The sequence below is a fragment of the Cyclopterus lumpus genome, chromosome 5 (assembly GCF_009769545.1).
Source record: "Cyclopterus lumpus isolate fCycLum1 chromosome 5, fCycLum1.pri, whole genome shotgun sequence".
In the NCBI taxonomy this organism is placed as follows: domain Eukaryota; kingdom Metazoa; phylum Chordata; class Actinopteri; order Perciformes; family Cyclopteridae; genus Cyclopterus; species Cyclopterus lumpus.
Window position 1 is genome coordinate 25672723 of NC_046970.1, and position 22500 is coordinate 25695222.

The 22500-nt window shown below is 44.3% G+C and overlaps 3 protein-coding genes across 6 annotated transcripts in view; 2 read left to right on the top strand and 1 right to left on the bottom strand.

The window, feature by feature from the left end:
* Positions 1–8909, top strand: part of pik3c2b (phosphatidylinositol-4-phosphate 3-kinase, catalytic subunit type 2 beta) — a 24498-nt gene extending 15589 nt beyond the window's left edge. For 2 of the 3 annotated variants that reach the window (XM_034532094.1, XM_034532096.1), the window contains 19 exons: positions 1–135; positions 225–413; positions 499–592; positions 663–757; positions 869–1049; positions 1570–1677; positions 1886–1978; positions 2063–2192; positions 2719–2855; positions 2946–3115; positions 3206–3362; positions 3593–3702; positions 3837–4038; positions 4335–4459; positions 4660–4777; positions 5381–5456; positions 5846–5952; positions 6541–6669; positions 6759–8909. The exon at positions 1–135 is cut by the window's left edge and continues 8 nt beyond it. In XM_034532094.1, coding sequence (XP_034387985.1) covers positions 1–135; positions 225–413; positions 499–592; positions 663–757; positions 869–1049; positions 1570–1677; positions 1886–1978; positions 2063–2192; positions 2719–2855; positions 2946–3115; positions 3206–3362; positions 3593–3702; positions 3837–4038; positions 4335–4459; positions 4660–4777; positions 5381–5456; positions 5846–5952; positions 6541–6669; positions 6759–6950 — 2548 coding nt within the window. In that variant the 3' untranslated portion in view covers positions 6951–8909. The remainder of the gene's footprint in view (positions 136–224; positions 414–498; positions 593–662; positions 758–868; positions 1050–1569; positions 1678–1885; positions 1979–2062; positions 2193–2718; positions 2856–2945; positions 3116–3205; positions 3363–3592; positions 3703–3836; positions 4039–4334; positions 4460–4659; positions 4778–5380; positions 5457–5845; positions 5953–6540; positions 6670–6758) is intronic. The other variant, XM_034532095.1, reaches the window with a different exon arrangement.
* A 1429-nt stretch (positions 8910–10338) lies between these two features.
* Positions 10339–15568, top strand: LOC117730408 (protein phosphatase 1 regulatory subunit 15B). 2 transcript variants are annotated; one of them, XM_034532105.1, is made up of 3 exons: positions 10349–10846; positions 10990–12879; positions 13559–15568. In XM_034532105.1, the coding sequence occupies exons 2-3, from the start codon at positions 11047–11049 to the stop codon at positions 13769–13771; spliced, it is 2046 nt and encodes a 681-aa protein (XP_034387996.1). In that variant the 5' UTR covers positions 10349–10846; positions 10990–11046; the 3' UTR covers positions 13772–15568. The 2 variants fall into 2 exon arrangements, with proteins under 2 accessions (XP_034387995.1, XP_034387996.1); XM_034532104.1 differs by having other exon boundaries at positions 10339–12879.
* A 995-nt stretch (positions 15569–16563) lies between these two features.
* LOC117731127 (achaete-scute homolog 5-like) lies at positions 16564–17069 on the bottom strand. The gene has a single exon (XM_034533283.1). It carries the CDS (start codon positions 16999–17001, stop codon positions 16564–16566), a length of 438 nt encoding a protein of 145 aa, XP_034389174.1. The 5' UTR covers positions 17002–17069.
* Between the last annotated feature and the right edge of the window lie 5431 nt (positions 17070–22500).

Consider the following 22500-nt stretch of genomic DNA (forward strand, 5'->3'; position numbering starts at 1 on the left):
CCCCACCTCGTCCTTCGAGGTCCAGTTCAGTACTCCTCCTCCTGCAGACTTCTGTCCTCAGTACGACTTCTCTAGACTGGACACCATCAGTCAGATCCAGCTGCAGGACGTCCTCCACAAGAAGGCCGTCTTCTGGTCAGACACACACACACACACACACACACACACACACACACACACACACACACACGACTCTCGGTCCTCATGCGTCTCTTTGTGTGCAGGCTGACGGTGGAGGACAGGCGTCTTCTTTGGGAGAAGAGGGCCTTCTGCCAGGCAGAGAGTGCAGCTCTCCCTCTGGTCCTGGCTAGCGCCCCCTGCTGGGAGTGGGCCTGCCTACCGGACATCTACGCCCTCCTGAAACAGTGGGCCTGCCTGGGCCACCTGGACGCCCTGGGACTCCTACACGCCTCGTATGTCCCCCCCCCCTTCCCCGCTCACTGTCACTCACCTGAGTGACCTTGTGATAATATGAGTGACACCATGTGTGTGTTCCAGGTTTCCAGACCAGGAGCTGAGGAGGACGGCCGTTCAGTGGATGGACTCCATCTCAGATCCAGAGCTACTGGACTTCCTGCCTCAGCTCGTTCAGGTCAGTTGTGAACTAACGGGAGAGGCTTTTATTTTGTAGTACCACTGATATCTGTCTGTGTGTGCCTCAGGCTCTGAAGTACGAGTGTTACCTCGACAGCTCTCTGGTGCGGTTCCTCCTACGGAGAGCCATCGGGGACGTTCGCATCGCTCACTACCTCTTCTGGTCAGCCGATCACACAAACTATCCTTTTATTCTCATTCATTTTCATAGAAAAAGTGCCTTTTGTTCAGATCACAAACGGTTAGGCTTAGTTCAACCCAGTCTGTCCTGCAGGCTGCTGAAGGACAACCTGCAGGACAGCCAGTTCAGCGCCCGGTACCAGCACCTCCTGGCCGCGCTGCTCTGCTGCGTGGGCCGAGGTCTCCGTGAAGAGGTGGACCGTCAGTGCTGGCTCGTCTCCATTCTCGCCTCCGTGGCTCACAAAGTCCGAGACGCCTCGCCGTCCAGCCGACAGGTGGGAGGACGCATATATATATAAATATATATTTATATAATCTGATGTAAACCCTGTTTACTGAAATATTGTCATGTATTTATTTTATTTTTTTGGAAAGTCACAAATTGTCCCAAATCCAGGATTTCCAATCATCCTGGAAAAAACCCGTAAAATTGTTCCCTTGGATTTATAATTTTAATATAAACATTTACCAAATGTCTGGATTTGTTCGTTCAACGCTCCAAAACTAAAAGAGTTGAAACAAAACTGGAAAAACTCACATCGGAGAAGCTGAAACCAGAGAATTCGTGCCACTTTTGATTTAAATAATACATTATTTATGACATTATTTGCTGATTATCTATTGAACCGTTCACATTATGTGATTTTGGGGATTCTTTACGATGGAATGATGACTTTCAATGATGCAGCATTTTAGTACCAGTCCAGCAGAGGGCAGCACCAACCAGACAGTTACTGAGTGCATATTGTTGTTATTGTTATTATGTGTGTGTGTGTGTGTGTGTGTGTGTTACAGTGTGTGCTGAGGGAGGGTCTGGAGGAGATGACTCAGTTCTTCTTGGTGAACAGCAGCTGTAGACTTCCTCTGAACCCGGCGCTGCTCGTCACAGGGATCCACATCCAGGTACCGAAAGACAACACACACACGCACACACACACACACACACACACACACACACCACTGAGGACTGAATGTTTCATACAAAAAACTAAAGCGCCGTCTCGTGCTTTTCCCATAATGCTTTGCGGGTCTGCAACTCGACGGAAACAATGGCCGACTGAAATGATCTGAACCGTAAACGTCTCGTTCGGTTTCTCTTCTTCTTTCGTAGTCGTGCTCCTTCTTCAACTCCAACGCCGTTCCTCTCAAACTGTCCTTCCAGAACCTGGACTCTCTGGGAGACAACATCAACGTCATCTTCAAGGTGAGTCGTCGCTCCGGTTTGTACCTGAACGGCCTGACCTCTGTGACCTTTGACCTTCGGCCCATGTCTCTGTCTCTTGTCCAGTCAGGAGACGACCTCCGGCAGGATATGCTGACTCTGCAGGTGATCCGGATCATGAACAAGATCTGGATCCAGGAGGGTCTGGACATGAGGATGGTCATCTTCAAATGTTTCTCCACCGGCAGAGGACGAGGTAAGGACACCCCAGGTGTCTGGTGCAAGAGGACAGGTGTCTGATGCAAGAGGACAGGTGTAACAGGTGTGTGATGCAAGAGGACAGGTGTAACAGGTGTGTGATGCAAGAGGACAGGTGTAACAGGTGTGTGATGCAAGAGGACAGGTGTGTGATGCAAGAGGACAGGTGTGTGATGCAAGAGGACAGGTGTATGATGCAAGAGGACAGGTGCGTGATGCAAGAGGACAGGTGCGTGATGCAAGAGGACAGGTGCGTGATGCAAGAGGACAGGTGCGTGATGCAAGAGGACAGGTGCGTGATGCAAGAGGACAGGTGTGTGTGATGCAAGAGGACAGGTGCGTGATGCAAGAGGACAGGTGCGTGATGCAAGAGGACAGGTGCGTGATGCAAGAGGACAGGTGCATGATGCAAGAGGACAGGTGTATGATGCAAGAGGACAGGTGTATGATGCAGGAGGAATTTCAGGAGGACAGGTGTTTTGTTACCTGTTCTCAGCTGTGATTGACAGGCGTGTTGTTCCCAGGTATGGTGGAGATGATTCCTCAGGCTGACACTCTGAGGAAGATCCAGGTGGAACATGGAGTCACCGGCTCCTTTAAAGACCGGCCGCTGGCCGACTGGCTGCAGAAACACAACCCCACTGACGAGCAGTATGACAAGGTGCACACACACACACACACACACACACACACCTGGACACACACCTGGACACATTACAGATCTGGTCTCACGCCCTGACTTTGCGTGCAGGCGGTGGAGAACTTCATCTTCTCGTGCGCCGGCTGCTGCGTGGCGACCTACATCCTGGGAATCTGCGACCGCCACAACGACAACATCATGCTGAAGACCAGCGGTCACATGTTCCACATCGACTTCGGGAAGTTCCTGGGACACGCCCAGATGTTCGGGAACATCAAACGGTGAGTCGCCAGGTCGTGTCCAGGGTCTGTTGGTGAGATGCATCTTGGGAGTCGTAGCTCTTTTTTTACCTGTCTGTGCGATGCGTTCAGGGACCGCGCCCCCTTCGTGTTCACCTCCGACATGGCGTACGTCATCAACGGAGGAGACAAGCCGTCGAGCCGATTCCACGACTTTGTGGATCTCTGCTGCGAGGCGTACAACATGATCAGGAAACACACACACCTGTTCCTGAACCTGCTGGGCCTGGTGAGTACAACACACACACAGACACACACACACACACACAAAGAAGGAGAGGGGTGGACAGAATAACAGAAACACCTCACAGTAGATATTGTTGTCCAGAAATCTTTGAAGGAGACGTGTACATTTTTTTTTACAGTAATCCACTGACGGTTATCTGTTTCCATGGTTACATAGCAAATGTGTTATGCTGGTGTGTGTGTGTGTGTGTGTGTGTGTGTGTGTGTGTGCAGATGTTGTCCTGTGGGATCCCTGAACTGTCGGATCTGGAGGATCTGAAGTACGTTCACGACGCGTTGAGACCTCACGAGTCTGAAGCCGACGCCACCATGTACTTCACCAGGTACACACACACACACACACACACACACACACACACACACACACACACACACACACACACACACACACACACACACACACACACACACACACAAAAGAGAATCATCTAACGGCCCTCTCTCTCCACCCGGGCAGGTTGATAGAGTCCAGTCTGGGCAGCGTCGCCACCAAACTCAACTTCTTCATCCACAATCTGGCCCAGATGAAGTTCGCCTCCACCGAGGACCGACCCACGCTGACCTTTGCCCCCCGGGTCCACACGGCGAAGAGCGACGGCCTCATCAGGAACCTCTACATCTGCAGACACATCCGGGCCGCCAGCGCCGGCAAGGGATACGTGAGTCACAGGACGGCTGTATAGTGTGTGTGTTTTATTTATTTATTTATATATATATTTTTATTTTTTATTTTTAATGTATATTATAATACATAATTAAAGTAAACATGTAAATGATGAGATAATAAACAAACAATATCAGACGTTAATGTCATAATAATGATTTATTGATGATATTTGTGTAATATTTGTTGTTAAGGCGTTAAAACAACATTTTACATTTGAAGAGGATGAAGGTCCTCGCAGGTATAGAATAAGTGTGTGTGTGTGTGTGTGTGTGTGTGTGTGTGTTTCAGACGTTTGTAGTGAAAGTGGAGCGTGAGGGTCAGCAGGAGGCGCTGCTGGTTCAGAGGACGTTTGAAGAGTTTCATGAACTTCACAGCAAACTGAGACTCATCTTCCCCTCAGCCAAACTACCCAGGTACACACACACACACACACACACACACACACACACAGAGACCTACACTCACACTCACACAGACCTACACACACACACACACAGACCTACACACACACACAGACCTACACACACACACAGACCTACACTCACACTCACACAAACAGTAAAACACAATCAAAACGTTGTTCATCTGCTCTCCTCTTGGTCCCGCCCCACAGTTTCCCGAGCCGTCTTGTGATTGGTCGGTCCCGTGGAGAGGCGATGGCTGATAGGAGGAAGGACGAGCTGAACGGTTACGTGTGGCACCTGATCCACGCCGCCCCGGAGGTCGCTCAGGTCAGTCCTATTTATATATATTTAATATGTTTATATATTGTATATGTGTGTGTGTGTGTGTGTGTGTGTTTATATATATATATATATATATATATATATATATATATATATATATATATATATATATTTATTTATTTATTTATTTATTTATAGTTTGTTTTCGTCGATGCAGCTTCAGTGCGTCTCAGATGTCTCGTTCCTTAAGTTTCATTTTTACTCTGGTTTCTGCGAAATGTTCTCAGTGTGAGGAAATGTGTGTGTGTGTGTTTGTGTGCTTGTGCTTGTGTGTGTGTGTGTGTGCTGTATCGGGTCTTTCCAGTTTTAGAAACTTGGCAGTCGAAAGTGTTCCACTCTTCTCTCACACACTCGCACTAAATTATTATTTAAAGTTATTTTTTATTATATTCACATTATGATAATAATTGTATTAAATTTAAATGAACTTTCTGCTTCATCGTGTAAGAAAGCAACCATAATAATCATCATGTCTAGTTATTCCCTTCAGTCGTAATTATTTAACTATAATCAGAGGACTTGTTTTGGTGCATAGCAATATGCACTATATATATATATATATATATTAATATAAATAAATTGTTGCAGAGCGACCTCGTCTACACCTTTTTTCACCCGCTGCCCCGGGACGAGAGGCCGGGACCAACGGCTGTCAAGCCAGCAGGTACGAACCACACACACACACACACACACACACACACACACACACACACACACACACACACACACACACACACACACACACACACACACACACACACATTGTCAGGGTTTAAAGTCCAGTGTGTTTTCCAGCCTCAGATAATAGTATGTTCACAACTAAAGGTCACGCAAAGGTCACGCACATAGAATATGATTATGGTGGACTTCATTGGTTCACTAAAGAGTACAACATGTACCTCTGAGGTGTAGTACAGTAAAGAGTACAATAAGTACTCTAAGTCTGTGTGTACTGTGTGTGTACTGTGTGTGTACTGTGTGTGTACTGTGTGTGTACTGTGTGTACTGTGTGTGTACTGTGTGTGTACTGTGTGTGTACTGTGTGTGTTGCAGAACTGTCGTGGTCTCCAGCTTTGGGCAAAGAGCTCGGTGAGGTCAAACTGTCGATCTCCTACAAGAACGACAAGCTCTTCATCATGGTGATGCACATACGAGGCCTGGTGAGTGTGTGTGTGAGTGTGTGTGTGTGTGTGTTGACTCAGACGTGTTGCTGGGTAACAAGTCACACAGTTAAGACTCAATGGTTTTTATCAATTAACTATTTTTTTTAATTCATTTTCTTGTGTGTGTGTGTGTGTGTGTGTGTGTGTGTGTGTGTGTGTGTGTGTGTGTGTGTGTGTGTGTGTGTGTGTGTGTGTGTGTGTGTGTGTGTGTGTGTGTGTGTGTGTGTGTGTGTGTGTGTGTGTGTGTGTGTGTGTGTGTGTGTGTGTGTGTGTGTGTGTGTGTGTGTGTGTGTGTGTGTGTGTGTGTGTGTGTGTGTGTGTGTGTGTGTGTGTGTGTGTGTGTGTGTGTGTGTGTTGACTCAGACGTGTTGCTGGGTAACAAGTCACACAGTTAAGACTCAATGGTTTTTATCAATTAACTATTTTTTTTAATTCATTTTCTTGTGTGTGTGTGTGTGTGTGTGTGTGTGTGTGTGTGTGTGTGTGTGTGTGTGTGTGTGTGTGTGTGTGTGTGTGTGTGTGTGTGTGTGTGTGTGTGTGTGTGTGTGTGTGTGTGTGTGTGTGTGTGTGTGTGTGTGTGTGTAGCAGCCCCTGCAGGACGGCACGGACCCCGACCCCTACGTGAAGCTCTACCTCCTCCCGGACCCTCAGAAGACCAGCAAGAGGAAGACCAAGGCGGCGCGACGCACCTGCAACCCGACCTACAACGAGATGGTAACCAGACAGGAAGTAGACACTCTATTTGTTGTTGTTTTTATTTGTTGTTGTTATTTGTGATCATTATTATCCCCCCGACCCTCCAGCTGGTGTACGAGCGGATCCCCCGGGGGGACCTGGACCAGAGGGTGATCCACCTGCGGGTCCTCGGCGACGGGGCTTTCTGGGAGAACACCCTGCTGGGAGAGACCTTCATCCCTCTGAAGAGGCTGGTCCCGGGTCAGCACTGGGTGGACTGGCACCAGCTGGGCGCCGCTGGCTCAGACTCCGCCCACTGAGACTCCGCCCACTGACCGGCGTGGACGCGGTTCTCCTCAGGAGGACGGAAGAAGAACAAAGGAAAGTCCTTTCAAAGTAAAAGCCCTGTGGCTGATCCTCCCTCCGTGCGTGAGGGAGTTTAACTTCACTGACGTCATCAGTTTAGTACGTTCGGACTCTTTCTGAAAATAACCTTTTGATTTATTTTCCTTTTTTAACAACTTTTAAAATATCTTTTTAAACTCAACGAAGGGACTTAAAAATGTGAACTAATGTCGTGCGCTTCAGATTTAACGGAAACGCGTGAACGCCTATTCGTTTAAACTCTGGTGCCGTGTGCAAAACCAAACGAGCGAGGAGGAAAACGTGCACAAACGAATAATTAGCGCGTCTGAAATTGACGAATATTCGTCTGAATTAATTTTGGTGTCACGAGAGTGGATTTTTTTTTTGCCGTGATTTTAATTTAAATAAATAAAGAAAAAAAACAGATGAGGGAAGATTATATATAATGCAGATTTACATGGAAAGATTTTTAGTTTCTCATGTGCGTCAGTCAGCACACACACACACACACACAGACAGGTGCATGTTTGGAAATTCAGACGTTTATCAGAATCTAAAGTTACTATTCGGCTGTTTTGATTTCCATCTTTCTGAGAAAAGTGATGAAAATACTAAAATCATCGGCGGCCATTTTTCTGTTTTCCGGGACTTTTTTTTTTCGCAGCTTTTATCGTCCTAAAAAAATAAAAATAAAGAAACGCCACGAGCTTCAGCCGAGCTTCAGTCGTAGAGAAGTTTAAACGTTGTGTCTGTACATGCAGAGCTTCAGCCTCAATGTCGCTAACAGGATATTTTTATAGTGATTTTTCTATCTGTGGAGCGCGAGAGACGTTTTTCCACATTCTTTCATTTGTCTTTATTTTTTATTTTTAATCCTGTCATTTTGTATTTCTGCCTTATTTTTTGGGTGGGGGGTTAATATCCGTCTGCAGTGAACATTAAAGGGGGAGTTCTGAGTTTGTTTTAATGCGCTGACCTTTTAACCTTCTGACCTTGAGGTGAATTAAGCCCCGCCTCTTCTGTGATCTTTTAATCTCCTAAAAGGTGTCGAGTAAAACTTCCACTGAATATTACACGCCGTTTATTTCTCAACCGAACTTGTTCCCCTGGAGCTGATTATGAAATCATCGTCCTTTTTCCTTCCTATGTTTGACCCTCACGCTCTCCTGTAGTTCTTCTGTATTGATCGCTTATTGATTGAGCTGCAGCTGCCACGACGTCTGGTCCTGTGATCAAGTGGACGCGGAAAGAAATGCTGATTTCAGCTTCTCAAATGTAAAGATATTTTCAAAATAAAAGCACGTTCAACTGAATATCTTTGGGACAAAACATTTTAAAGAAAAGTCACCTTGGAGAAACCGTCGTGGACATTTTTCACAATTTTATCAACCAAAACGATTACTTGATAAATTAACCTGCAGATTAATTAGGAATAAAAATAAAAAAAAACTAGCAGCCCTCGTTAAAATGAAAGTAAACTTATTAAAATACAGTCGGTGTGAACATGAAGGACACATTGTGATTTTCATGTACATTTTTTTAAAAATTGTTTTTACATAAATATTTAACTGTTCAAAAGTCAATATTCAAAGAGTCGCAGAGCAACGTGGATTCAGTGTGAAGTGACTTAAATCATCAGAATCAGATGATTCATGAATCTGCTCTGATGGAGCGTGATGAAGAGGAAGGTGGAGATGAAGGTGGCGACACACTGAGAATACAGGAGCAGAATGTAAGTTCACATGAACTGGATCTTTAATGTACAGACTGAAATGAAATGTGATGATGAGGGTTTTTCCACTGCAGCGTTTAGTCGGATTTTAGAAGCTCTTAATATTAATGTGTATTAATTTTATTCTGAACATGTTTTGTATTATTTGCACTACAAAATAAACTTGAATTGAAAAAAACAATACAGGTTTTTTGTTCTATTTATTTAATTTCTCTCCTCCGCCCTTTCTTCCTCCCCTCTACCTCCTGCCTCCTCTTCCCTTCTTCCTGCTCTTCATCATCTCTTTCCCCTTCTTCTTCCCTTCGTTTAAGTACTTTTTAATTTTTTAATTTATTTTATACACTATCCACTTTATTCTATTTCTACTCCGTCTGTATATATAATAATCTTCTTGTTTTTACTCTTATCTTATTTCTGTTATTATACTACTTGTTTTTTACTTATTACTGTGAGCAATGCTGCTGTAATCCTGTACTTTCCCCACTGAGGGACTAATAAAGGATTATTTTTATCTTATCTTATCTTCCTTCCTTCCTCCCTCCTACTCTTTAATCCATTTCCTGCTCCCTTCTTCCTCTTCCCTCCTCCAATAAATGTGGTTAAAAGCTCTAAAGAAAAAAAATATATATATATTTTTTAAGTTAAAGCACAAACTGTTCTTTAGAAAAATAATAAACAGATTTTTAATTTAAAAAAAACCCCAACAAACGGAACAAGTAGCAGGTGGAAACATTAATATATATTAATTTAATTCTTAACATCTATTTTTTTTATTTTGGAGGGATGAATGCATGTTGTGTCACCTGCACAGGTAATTGAAATACCAAAATCAGAAGAAGAAAAACAAATGGAGCTATAATTTCTTCCAGTTTGTTCATGTGAAAGTATCGCGTCCGGGGGCGGAGCCTCGGCCCAGATAAGGGCCTTCTGTGTGGGAGGCTCACAGCTGATAAACACATGGAGACCTTGGACTCTTTCATTACGTAACACATGTTATTAAAAATAACTTTAGAGAGGGTTCCTTAATGACGAGTGTTACCCTGCAAAGCATGTTCTCAAAAGTCTAGAAATATTAAGATTTAAATTGTTTTGCCTTTATCTTTTTTTGCCATTGTCAGTACTCTAACAAGTTATGGGGAAAATGTCTTTTAAAAAAAAATTGTGTACAAAGATTTAGCATTATTTTACGTACATTTTATATTTGGATTCTTTAGCTGTGCCAGGAAATTTGAGGAAAGGGCGCATATCGCACATTTATTGATTATTTTTTGCCAATTCTATACTCATAAGTGTACGTTTACAAGCCATGGCTATACACATTTATTGTTAAGAGTTTGACGTGTATAAAAACTCTTACATTATTTTCCAACAAAAATAAATATGTTTGTAATCACACAATCACAGCTTGTGCCCTATTGTCCCCTTTTTATGTTTAGCTTATTTTCTCTCTATTTTTTTATTTGGCACGCTGGAAAACAACAGAGAAATGAAATGTGCAATTGTTGAATATAGAATTATAATTTAGTATTTTTTTTTTTTTAAGTGACGCGCTAACCGCCGCCTCAGTAACACCGCGACGCTCCCTGGCTGCGCGCGCAACTTCTCGCATTACTCGTTCTCGACGACCCCTTAAGTTTCTGATGAAATCTCTCACCGACACACGGAAGCGACACGGCGGTTAAAAAGAAGGATATCACCATTTTATTCGGGAAGACCTGAACAGTGTTACCACGGGAAGGAGATAAAAAAACAACAACAACCCGAAGCCAACAAATCGTGGTCTTTTTTTTAATCGAATTTAACGTTTACTCCTGTTCAAACTAACCGCTTAGCTAGTTAGCTTTTCCAGAGCTAACCGCTAAGCTAGTTAGCTTTTTCCGCTAAGCTAACCCGCTAACCGCCGTTTAAAAGCCCCGTCGCTCTCTTCTAAAAGCAGATTTTAAAACGAACAATAAAAATGGCTCTTCTATCGTCGGACGTGTTTTTTTCCGTCGCCGTCTTTACGAAGTCCTCCACCAGGAAGAAGTCCAACCACCACTCTCAGAGAGGCGTTAACGCCGCGGAGCCTGGCGCCGTCACGGACGTCATTCCCCGGGTTCCCTTCCGCTGCCAGTCGGAGTAAAGAACAATGTTTCACTAAAAAAAAAAAAAACTTTACTTGTATTATAAATGGATAATAACTTGCTGTTTTTGCACTTTTTGAGTTGAAGGGGGAACAAAATATGTTAAGAAATATGAACGGCGAGGGTTTGTCTTCCCAGGCCGGGCGTGGGGTCGCCTCCCCCGGGCTCGAGGGTCAGGAAAGCTCGTGGATTGGCATGGTGTCCAGGCCAGCGATGGCATTTCTGCAACGATATCTCCCGGGGCGGCCGCGAACCCCGATCCGGTCTGTTGCAGGAGCCGGGTGGATCATCGGTGGGGGTTTAGAAAACAGCTTCGTCGACGACGAAAGGGAGTTTTTAAGGCATCTGGACGACATGATGCCGCTCGCGCAGCACCCAGCTTCTCACCTGCGGTGTCAGCACGACGGAGCTGCCGGCCTCCTGGAGCCGAGGGGCGGCGGCACCTTACCGTGGCTGACCGCCGATTCTCTGCTGGAAATGGGGATTCAAAACTCAGAAGAACTGGACATAAATTTCTGCCAGCAAACCCAGATCGGATATCTGTCTTCTATCAGGACTTTTTTCAGCCATGTTCTGTTGAGCTCTGTGTCATTTCAGGAAATGAAGCCCACGGACCGGGAGCCGGTGGGGCCCCCGGTGCAGAGCGGCGGGGGCAGAAGCTGGACGTGGTGGGGCAGCTTCTGGCTGGGCGAGGAGAGCTCACAGAAAGGGCCGCTGTCGGATGTGTCCTGGGCGGAGCAGGGCCCCGTCACGGGCTGTCGTTATCCTCAACAACCGCTGGCGGAAACAAAAGCGCCCGAAACAAGCGATCTGTTTGTCCAGAGATGGACGCTGGGAGAAAACGCTGGACCAGCTGACCTCAAAGAGTCCAACAATGGAGGCCTTAAAACAGTCCAGAACGCAGAGGGGTCCACCACAATGGACCACCGGCTCGGCCTCGGTGAATACCTGAGCAGTTCAGGAGCTGCCGCCGCCTGCAGTGAGGCGGCACTTCTGACCCCGGATCAGGACAATGGTTACTCCAGTCTGGAGGAGGAACACTTCCAGGTGTGCCGCCTGAGCGTGGCGAAGGCCCCGAGTGAGGAGCAGGAAGCCGGTTCGGCAGAAATCGGTCCCGCCGTCGAGACAGAAATGGAGGAGGGAGAGTCTACATCAGGAAAGGTAGACGAGGAAGAGGAGGAGGAGGAGGAAGAAGAAGAAGAACGGGAAGCAGCTCCACTGGAGGTTGCGGCGCTCACAAACCCCCAGTGCCAAAATAAAGCCATCGCCTTCATCATGGGATGCCCCTGCAGCGACGACGACCGCAGCAGCCAATCAGACGGGGAGTCCAGCGATGAGGACAACGATGCCGGCTTCGACAGCGAGTGCTCGTCTGACCAGTCCGACTCGACGGACGACGACGAAGACGACGAAGAGGACGACGAAGCCTCGGACAGCGAGGTGGACTCCGAGGCGGAGCGCCTGTGGAGCTCTCTGTGCCAAAGCGTGGACCCGTACAACCCCCGTAACTTCACCGCCCGGCTGCACACCTCCACCTCCCCGCCCAGGGCCATCCCCACCTCCACGCCTCTGTCCTCCACCCAGTCCACCCCGGCCTCCTCCCCCGACCTCACCCCGCTCCCTCTTGCAGCCTCCTTTCCGCTCGCCTCCTCCTCCCCTACGTCCGGCAGCGACTTCTGGGATGACTCCACCTCGGCCAGCGAGGTGGACGAAGCGGAGAGCCTCCGCCTGTTGAGCTCTTTCAGCTGCTCCTCTGACCCTTACAGCCCCTTTAACTTCCAGGCAACGCTCAGGACTCAAGAGCCCGTCGAGGCGGCAGGGCCCAGGACCAGGACCAGGGCAAAGAAGGCCTCCCAGACCCCCTCCCAGACCCCCTCCCAGACTCCCTCTTGCCTCCTCCGCCCCAAACCAGCGTCTCCGCCAGAGTACAGGAAGGAGGAGGCTGAGGAGAGGCTGGACAGTGGCTTCTCTGAACCCTCCACCTCCTCCGGCTGCTCCACCACACAGAGACGCAGCACGACCAAGAAGGTCAGTTGGTTTTCTTTCGCGATAATGTTTTCATTTACAATACTGATTTTTTAATTTAGTTTTTCACTTCAAACGACCAACAAGAATCCCAAAACGGTTCATCTTTAAACGTCTTCGTCCCCGACAAACAGTCCGAAACCCCCCAAAATAAAAGTATAAAAAAGAGACATTGAGGAAAACTTGACACGCCGTTTAATTTAGTAGAAAAACGTCGCTCATAGATCTTCATCTCGGGCTGAAATATAGAGTCATCATAGAAGGAAGGCTAAAGTAATAGTGTCATCCATACATATTGTTTCTTTATATCCAATTAACTTAAAGGGATTTCCAACAAAACATCGCAAATATTCTAATAAAATCCACTTAAAATATTTATCGTATAATCTTTTCAGTTGATTTAATGGTGTTAAACTACTAATCATAATAATAAAAACACAGTTATCATCCCTGTCAGTGGAGATGTTTTCTCTCTCAGACTAAAAATAAAAGTTATTGAGGGAAATAACGGCTCAAGAAAAGACTGGATTAAGAGATTTGTGTTGACCGGAACTGACGCACACAGACCGGTTTAGTCATCAGGACTCAGGTCAGAGACCCTGATGACTAATGATGATCTGTAATCAATCCAACGTCTCCGTGACGACCATCATTCGGTAAACGTGACTCTCCTCCTCTTCAGGTTCGTTTCTGTGACGACGTGGAGGAGTTCTTTGCCAGCTGTGACGAGAAGGAAGACCGGCGGGGCCCCTGGGAGGAGCTGGCCCGGGACCGCTGCCGATTCCTGCGGCGCTGCCAGGAGGTGGAGCAGAGCATCGCCTACTGCCTGAAGCCGCAGCACCGAAACCTGGCGTACCGGCGCCTCGCCGCCGTCCTCTACGTCCAGGACGCCTGAGGACCATCTGTCCTAGACTCCTGAGGACCATCAGGACGCCTGAGGACCATCTGTCCTAGACTCCTGAGGACCATCAGGACGCCTGAGGACCATCTGTCCCCTACGTCCTGGACGCCCGGGGGTCGATCTGTCGCCTGAAGGTGACCTTGCAGGTCATATTGAGGAAATGAAGAGCTGCTCTTGTTAAGCAGCGAGACTCTAGACGACACGTGGACCGACTGAGAGCTGCTCGACTCGTTGCTGACTTGACTTCTTTCTCCCCGTTTTGTCTCTGCAGCTTCGTCTCTGGACTGAAACGCGATTCAAAGCCGCTTCGTGATCGACTGCTTCAGTAAAATACTGACCGGTGATCTGAAGGGCTTCGTCTCCCCCCCCCCCCCCCCCCCCACCTTTTTTAAAATGTTTATTTCTGGAGACGGGAGAGACGTCTAAAAATATCCGCAGCTGTTCTGAGTTTGTTTGTGTAATGGCTTCGTTTTCAGTTTCAGCGCTGATTTAAATCACAGAAACACTTTTTAATCCGAGACACTCGAGGAAAAGTTTCAGCCGGTGATTTAAAAAAAAAAAAAAAAACAGATTAAAAGATTTTCTTACGCATGTCAAAAATAATTTAACCTCCAAAAAAACATTTTAAAAGCCAGATGATTCGATTAATAGTGAAACATCGAGAGAGTCTGTTTACATTAATCGTGTTATTGATCACAGAACAACCGGATGAAACCAGTTCCTTGAGGATCGATCAGCTGTTTTTCCTTTACGAGCTTCTAGTTTTTTCTTTTAAAGCAAAGATTTAAAGCGTGTGTGTGTGTGTGTGTGCGCGTGTGTGTGTGTGTGTGTGTGTCGTGAGGAGCAGCCCAAGTGTTGGAATACGATCGATTTTTTTGTTGTTGCATAAATTGATCTCGATAATCAAGGATGCCACTGATCACCCCTAATCAATGCATAGTGTTCCGCCTCTAATCAGTATATGAATCGATGTGTTAATTAATAAAACGTCTTTAAACCGGCAAAATTACCATTTTAAGTTCAGACCACGAATTTTCGCAGCAGTATTGCTTTTGATATTATAATTCAGACGTTTGTCTTGTTTACTGGTGTTGGAAACGGCGAATGTGGTTTAAATACGACGGGGTCAGAACACTCGCTCGTTTAACAACATTTAAATATAATATATATATTTATATTTGCATCGTATTCTTTTAGAGATGTGTTCTGTAATGCGTTTGTTTGCCTGTAGAGCGGCGTCATTTTGACAAACTGAATATCAATATTGGGGTTTTCTCGCATATTAACATATCATTGCGTATTGTGATCTGTGTATGGCCGACAAGGGGAGTCTCAATGGGAGTCCCAATGGGAGGCCAATGGGAGTCCCAATGGGAGTCCCAATGGGAGGCCAAGGGGAGTCCCAATGGGAGGCCAAGGGGAGTCCCAATGGGAGGCCAAGGGGAGTCCCAATGGGAGGCCAAGGGGAGTCCCAATGGGAGGCCAATGGGGAGTCCAATGGGAGTCCAATGGGAGTCCATGGGGAGTCCCAATGGGAGTCCAATGGGAGTCCAAGGGGAGTGCCAATGGGGAGTCCCAATGGGAGTCCAATGGGGAGTCCCAATGGGAGTCCAATGGGAGGTGCAGGTGGAAACCACAGAATTAATCTTTGGTGTTATTTTAGTCAGAAAAAAAGAGAAACGCTTTTTATTTTTCTAATTCTTTTGTTTGGTGGGTAACTCGTTCTGCTTCATCGTTTCCTCACAACCGAATGCGACCTATTGAATATTAAATCAATATTTAATGATCACACACTGGGTCCTTGTTTTTGGTTTTGTTGTTGTTGCTTTTACTTCCTCCACATTTTCACCGACGACCAAATCGGAAGTTTTTTATAAAATTTCTTTTATTTAAATGTGTTGGACGTAATGCTGTAGTTTGTCCAGCAGGGGGCGCTGGAGCTGACCGGAGAGCTGAGTATACGTACCGACAGCGCCACCAACAGGTCTCACAACATCCAACATGTTGATGTGTCCGATGTTTTCACACCAGGTTCATCTTTCAGACACTTTTTCAGCTTTTTTACATGTTTTTAATGCTCGTGACAAACATTTCACCTCGGCTCAAAAAAATATTTCTATAACAAATAACAAATTGTCGCCTCTGGGGCCAATGCATGCTATTCCTCTGGTTTCCACTGGGGGCAGTGGTGCTGTATTATGGAGCAATTGATATGGATATGGAGCATTTTTTCTTTTCATTAAAACCAACCTCATTATGTAAAGAAACTCATTTAAAATTAAATGAACATTTACATTCTGATCAGGACTGAAGTTGCTCGGTGAAAAAGGAAAATAATATGTTTTTTATGGCAAAATTCTTAGACATTTTTTTCCAAGCAACTTCCTGAAAGTGACGCACAATGTTATTGCAGAGGTTCATAACACCTGACATTAATAACACGACGTTCGGTCGCCCTTTAATTCCTCTCGGCTCACATGCCGCATGTAAATAATTGATTTGCGGTCATTAAGGGACAAAAATCTGAGGAAGAGAATATTTCAAACAAGTGATGAAAGCTCTGGAAGAAGTTAATATACAAACTATTAAAAGGCCCTTTTTGTATATTTAATCCTGTTTTCCAGTGAAGTTTCTTCTGTCCTCCAGTTCATCAGACACAATAACACATAAATGTCTCTAATGCATCTATTATTATTGTTATTATTGTAATGGCTAATGGTCCTTCTGATGTCCACAGACATCTTCTGGTATTTCTGCCTCAGTTCAAGTCAAACAGGAAGTCGGTGTCAGTCGTCCGTCACACTCTCCTCCACAGTCCGGTCCTCCTCCAGCTCCACCAGGCCCTGCAGGTATTTGATGTACCTGATGGCGGCTCTCAGCGTCTCCACCTTGCTGAGCCGCTTGTCGGCGCTCGGACCCGGCAGGTGGTCCCTCAGCTTGGCGTAGCCCTGGTTCACGCACCGCACCCGCTGGCGCTCGCGCTCGTTGCGCTTCTGGATGAACGCCGGCTCAAAGGGGCACTCGTAGACGCTGAAGTGTCCGTGGTGGTGGAAGGGGGCCAGGTAGGGCAGGAGCCCCGGGCCGGGGCCCCTCAGGGGGTCCGTGCCGGAGGGGTAGAGGAGGAAGGGGACGGAGTGCGGAGAGACGCCGCGATCCTCGCGGTGACCAGCAGGGGGAGACACACTGAAGCTCAGGTAAGACGATGGAGAGAAGGTGGAGCTCATCCTGTGACCTGAACCGCAGACCAGTGAATGTACAGCTGACCAGTGAACGCACCGCGGACCAGTGAACGCACCGCGGACCAGTGAACGCACCGCAGATGGACCAGTGAATGTACAGCTGACCAGTGAACGCACCGCGGACCAGTGAACGCACCGCAGATGGACCAGTGAATGTACAGCTGACCAGTGAACGCACCGCGGACCAGTGAACGCACCGCAGATGGACCAGTGAATGTACAGCTGACCAGTGAACGCACCGCGGACCAGTGAACGCACCGCAGATGGACCAGTGAATGTACAGCTGACCAGTGAATGCACCGCAGACCTCAGTGCAGCTTCATCCTGTTGACCTGCAGAGACACAAACAGACATGAGAGAAACGACGTGTGTCTGTGTCTGTGTCTGTGTCTGTGTCTGTGTCTGTGTCTGTGTGTGTTTGTGTGTGTCTGTGTTTGTGTGTGTCTGTGTGTGTGTGTGTGTGTGTGTGTGTGTGTGTGTGTGTGTCACACATAATCAATATTCACACTGCTGTCGAGGACAACTCAATATGTCTGAATGGTCTTTGATGCTTTTAGCTTGTAGAAAATCTTCTTGATTTAATAAATGTTATTTATGTTATTACACTGAGAGCTGAAAGAGACAAACATCCCTCAGCTGGATAAGAATAAAATAATCATGGGTAAAAGAAGCTGAGCAGCAAAATGAGGCGCAGATTTAATTAGAAACCGGAAGCTCTTCTTCAAACTGAAGAAATAGGTTTGTTACCTGGTTTCGCACTATTTAAATATCACCTGAACTCATCACAGTTTGAACGGACTGAGTAAATATTTAGGGCCCAGTTGCACCGTTGTGGATCAATAATGATCCAGGGTCACTTTTCTGGACTGGAAAACAGATTTAACATCCAAGTTCAACAGAATTCTCCCGTTGTGTAAAACGTTTCAGATCTGTTGTACATATTAATATTAGCCTTCTTATATTTACTGGTTCACGGTGCATCCCGGACCGGCCTTAAGAGTCACAGTGACACGGTGGTTCACTTCCTGTTTTGGACGGTTGTGTTTGGCTAACGGCTACCACCGGCTAACGGTACTACCAGTGCACACCCTGCTGAGTACATCGCTGCTACACCGGCACACACACACACACACACACACACACCTTGAAGTGATTTTAATTTAGGTTTTTTTTTTCTGGCGAGATTGTATAAACTGTCTTCAACTTGTTTCTGATTTTTATCTAAAGTGTTTTTACGATCGGTTTCAAATGGAGGACTCTGTCGTAGCTCGCTAGCTAACGAGTCAGCTAGCATCCGGTTTTATTGAAGAGTATAAACTGGCTTCACGCGGTCGGCAGACAGGAAGACCTTGAGTTTGCATTATCAAAACAAAACTACTGTTTTCACAAATGAAAACAGTAGTTTACTTAAAAGTACTTCTACCAGTGTAGAAATACTTCAATAAATGTAAAAGTCCTGCTTTTGAAATGTTACTGCAATAAAAGTAGATCATGCCGAATGTCCCATTTCAGAACAATATGTAACAATTGATTATAATTATTGATGCATTAATGTTAATCATTTTAATGGTCCAGCTGGTAGAAGTGTAGCTCATTTTAATTATTATTTTATATAATACATAATCATTAATTAGTTGATGTATATTTTCTTTTGTATTAACAGTACAAATGTTTAAAGTAAATGAATCTGTCAGATAAATGTGGTTTAATATAATAATAATATTTCCCTTTAGTGGAGTAGAAGTATAAAGTAGCAAAAAATGGAAATACAATAAAGTACAAGGATTGATTGATTGAATTAATTAAATATAACATTAATAATTGAGAACATACATTAAACAGAGATTAACTGTATACCAAATCTACCTAATATACAACATGATCTACAGCTACACACTATTATATAAATATATTTATATATACGAATGAAAACATGATGAAGTGTAATGAGATGCTGTGTTGTCTTTGTCTCACCTTCAGATGCTGCTGCAGTGTTTCCTCCCGTCTGATGCAGCAGGATGAAACGCCGAAGCTTTACCTGGCTTTACTCGCTGAAGCTCCGCCCCTCCAGGTGTGTGACGGGACGCCGGGCAGCGAGACAGGACCGAACACGCCGCGTCATTTTCTCGTGAGTAGAAGACATCAGATTATTTTTGTCATATGATGGAACATCAGGAAAGTCGAGGAAACTAATTTGTTTATTAATAAACGACAAGACGAGCCCCCTGTTTACGTTGTTCTCCTGGTTTTCGACATCAGGCTTCAGTGTAAATCTGCTCTTTGGAGTCATATTTGTTGCAACAGTCGGTTGAGGAACATCAAAGAGCATCGAGGGATAGAAATGAGTGTTTGCAGTTTCCTCTTCCTAAATCCTGTGTTTCCAGATGAAAGACATCAGCGACACACACCCTTCCTGTCAGCCTCTCATCACACAACACACACTGATGACTGTTTATACACACACACACACACACACACACACACACACACACGCGTAACCTGAGAGTTACCTGCCGTGAGCTGAACAGTTCATTCACAGAAGTTTCTCCTTGTGTGATTAGAGAAAAGACATAAATCACAACTTCATACACATTTACTGAAGTTATTTATGCTCTTCTCTTATAAGTAATAATATAATAATTAAAAAAAGTTGTGAAGCATTGTTCAAGATCAGGTAGGTCATTTATTCATTATTTATGTATTGTATTGTGTCCACAACATAATGTCCACAACATCGTTTCCATAACATAATGTCCACTACATAAACTACATAATGTCCACTACATAAACTACATAACGTCCACTGCATAAACTACATAATGTCCACTATATAAACTACATAACGTCCACTACATAAACTACATAATGTCCACTATATAAACTACATAACGTCCACTACATAAACTACATAACGTCCACCACATAAACTACATAACGTCCACCACATAAACTACACAACGTCCACTACATAAACTACATAACGTCCACTACATAAACTACATAACGTCCACCACATAAACTACATAATGTCCACTGCATAAACTACATAATGTCCACTACATAAACTACATAATGTCCACTACATAAACTACATAACGTCCACTGCATAAACTACATAATGTCCACCACATAAACTACATAACGTCCACTACATAAACTACATAACGTCCACTGCATAAACTACATAATGTCCACCACATAAACTACATAACGTCCACTACATAAACTACATAATGTCCACTATATAAACTACATAATGTCCACTACATAAACTACATAATGTCCACTGCATAAACTACATAATGTCCACTATATAAACTACATAACGTCCACTACATAAACTACATAACGTCCACTACATAAACTACATAATGTCCACTATATAAACTACATAACGTCCACTACATAAACTACATAACGTCCACTACATAAACTACATAATGTCCACTGCATAAACTACATAATGTCCACCACATAAACTACATAACGTCCACTACATAAACTACATAACGTCCACTACATAAACTACATAACGTCCACTACATAAACTACATAATGTCCACTGCATAAACTACATAATGTCCACCACATAAACTACATAATGTCCACTATATGAACTACATAACGTCCACTACATAAACTACATAATGTCCACTGCATAAACTACATAATGTCCACCACATAAACTACATAACGTCCACCACATAAACTACACAACGTCCACTACATAAACTACATAACGTCCACTACATAAACTACATAACGTCCACCACATAAACTACATAATGTCCACCACATAAACTACATAACGTCCACTACATAAACTACATAACGTCCACTGCATAAACTACATAATGTCCACCACATAAACTACATAACGTCCACTACATAAACTACATAATGTCCACTATATAAACTACATAACGTCCACTACATAAACTACATAACGTCCACTACATAAACTACATAACGTCCACTACATAAACTACATAACGTCCACTACATAAACTACATAATGTCCACTGCATAAACTACATAATGTCCACCACATAAACTACATAATGTCCACTATATAAACTACATAACGTCCACTACATAAACTACATAATGTCCACTACATAAACTACACAACGTCCACTACATAAACTACATAACGTCCACTACATAAACTACATAATGTCCACTACATAAACTACATAACGTCCACTACATAAACTACATAATGTCCACTGCATAAACTACATAATGTCCACCACATAAACTACATAATGTCCACTATATAAACTACATAACGTCCACTGCATAAACTACATAATGTCCACTATATAAACTACATAATGTCCACCACATAAACTACATAACGTCCACCACATAAACTACATAACGTCCACTACATAAACTACATAACGTCCACTGCATAAACTACATAATGTCCACCACATAAACTACATAATGTCCACTACATAAACTACATAACGTCCACTGCATAAACTACATAATGTCCACCACATAAACTACATAATGTCCACCACATAAACTACATAACGTCCACTACATAAACTACATAACGTCCACTACATAAACTACATAACGTCCACTGCATAAACTACATAACGTCCACTACATAAACTACATAACGTCCACTGCATAAACTACATAACGTCCACTACATAAACTACATAACGTCCACTACATAAACTACATAATGTCCACTGCATAAACTACATAATGTCCACCACATAAACTACATAACGTCCACTACATAAACTACATAACGTCCACCACATAAACTACATAACGTCCACTACATAAACTACATAATGTCCACTGCATAAACTACACAATGTCCACTACATAAACTACATAATGTCCACTACATAAACTACATAATGTCCACCACATAAACTACACAATGTCCACCACATAAACTACATAATGTCCACTACATAAACTACATAATGTCCACCACATAAACTACATAATGTCCACTACATAAACTACATAACGTCCACTGCATAAACTACATAATGTCCACCACATAAACTACACAATGTCCACTACATAAACTACATAACGTCCACTACATAAACTACATAATGTCCACTGCATAAACTACATAATGTCCACCGCATAAACTACATAACGTCCACTGCATAAACTACATAACGTCCACTACATAAACTACATAATGTCCACTGCATAAACTACATAATGTCCACCGCATAAACTACATAATGTCCACTGCATAAACTACATAACGTCCACTACATAAACTACATAATGTCCACTGCATAAACTACATAATGTCCACCGCATAAACTACATAACGTCCACTGCATAAACTACATAACGTCCACCACATAAACTACATAATGTCCACTACATAAACTACATAATGTCCACAACATAAACTACATAATGTCCACTACATAAACTACATAACGTCCACTACATAAACTACATAATGTCCACTGCATAAACTAC

Coding starts and splice junctions, on each gene's coding strand:
- LOC117730408 (XM_034532104.1), top strand. CDS start 10,951: ATGTTAAGAAATATGAACGGCGAGGGTTTGTCTTCCCAGGCCGGGCGT. Junction 12,880..13,558: donor GACGCAGCACGACCAAGAAG/GTCAGTTGGTTT, acceptor CCTCCTCTTCAG/GTTCGTTTCTGTGACGACGT.
- LOC117731127 (XM_034533283.1), bottom strand. CDS start 17,001: ATGAGCTCCACCTTCTCTCCATCGTCTTACCTGAGCTTCAGTGTGTCT.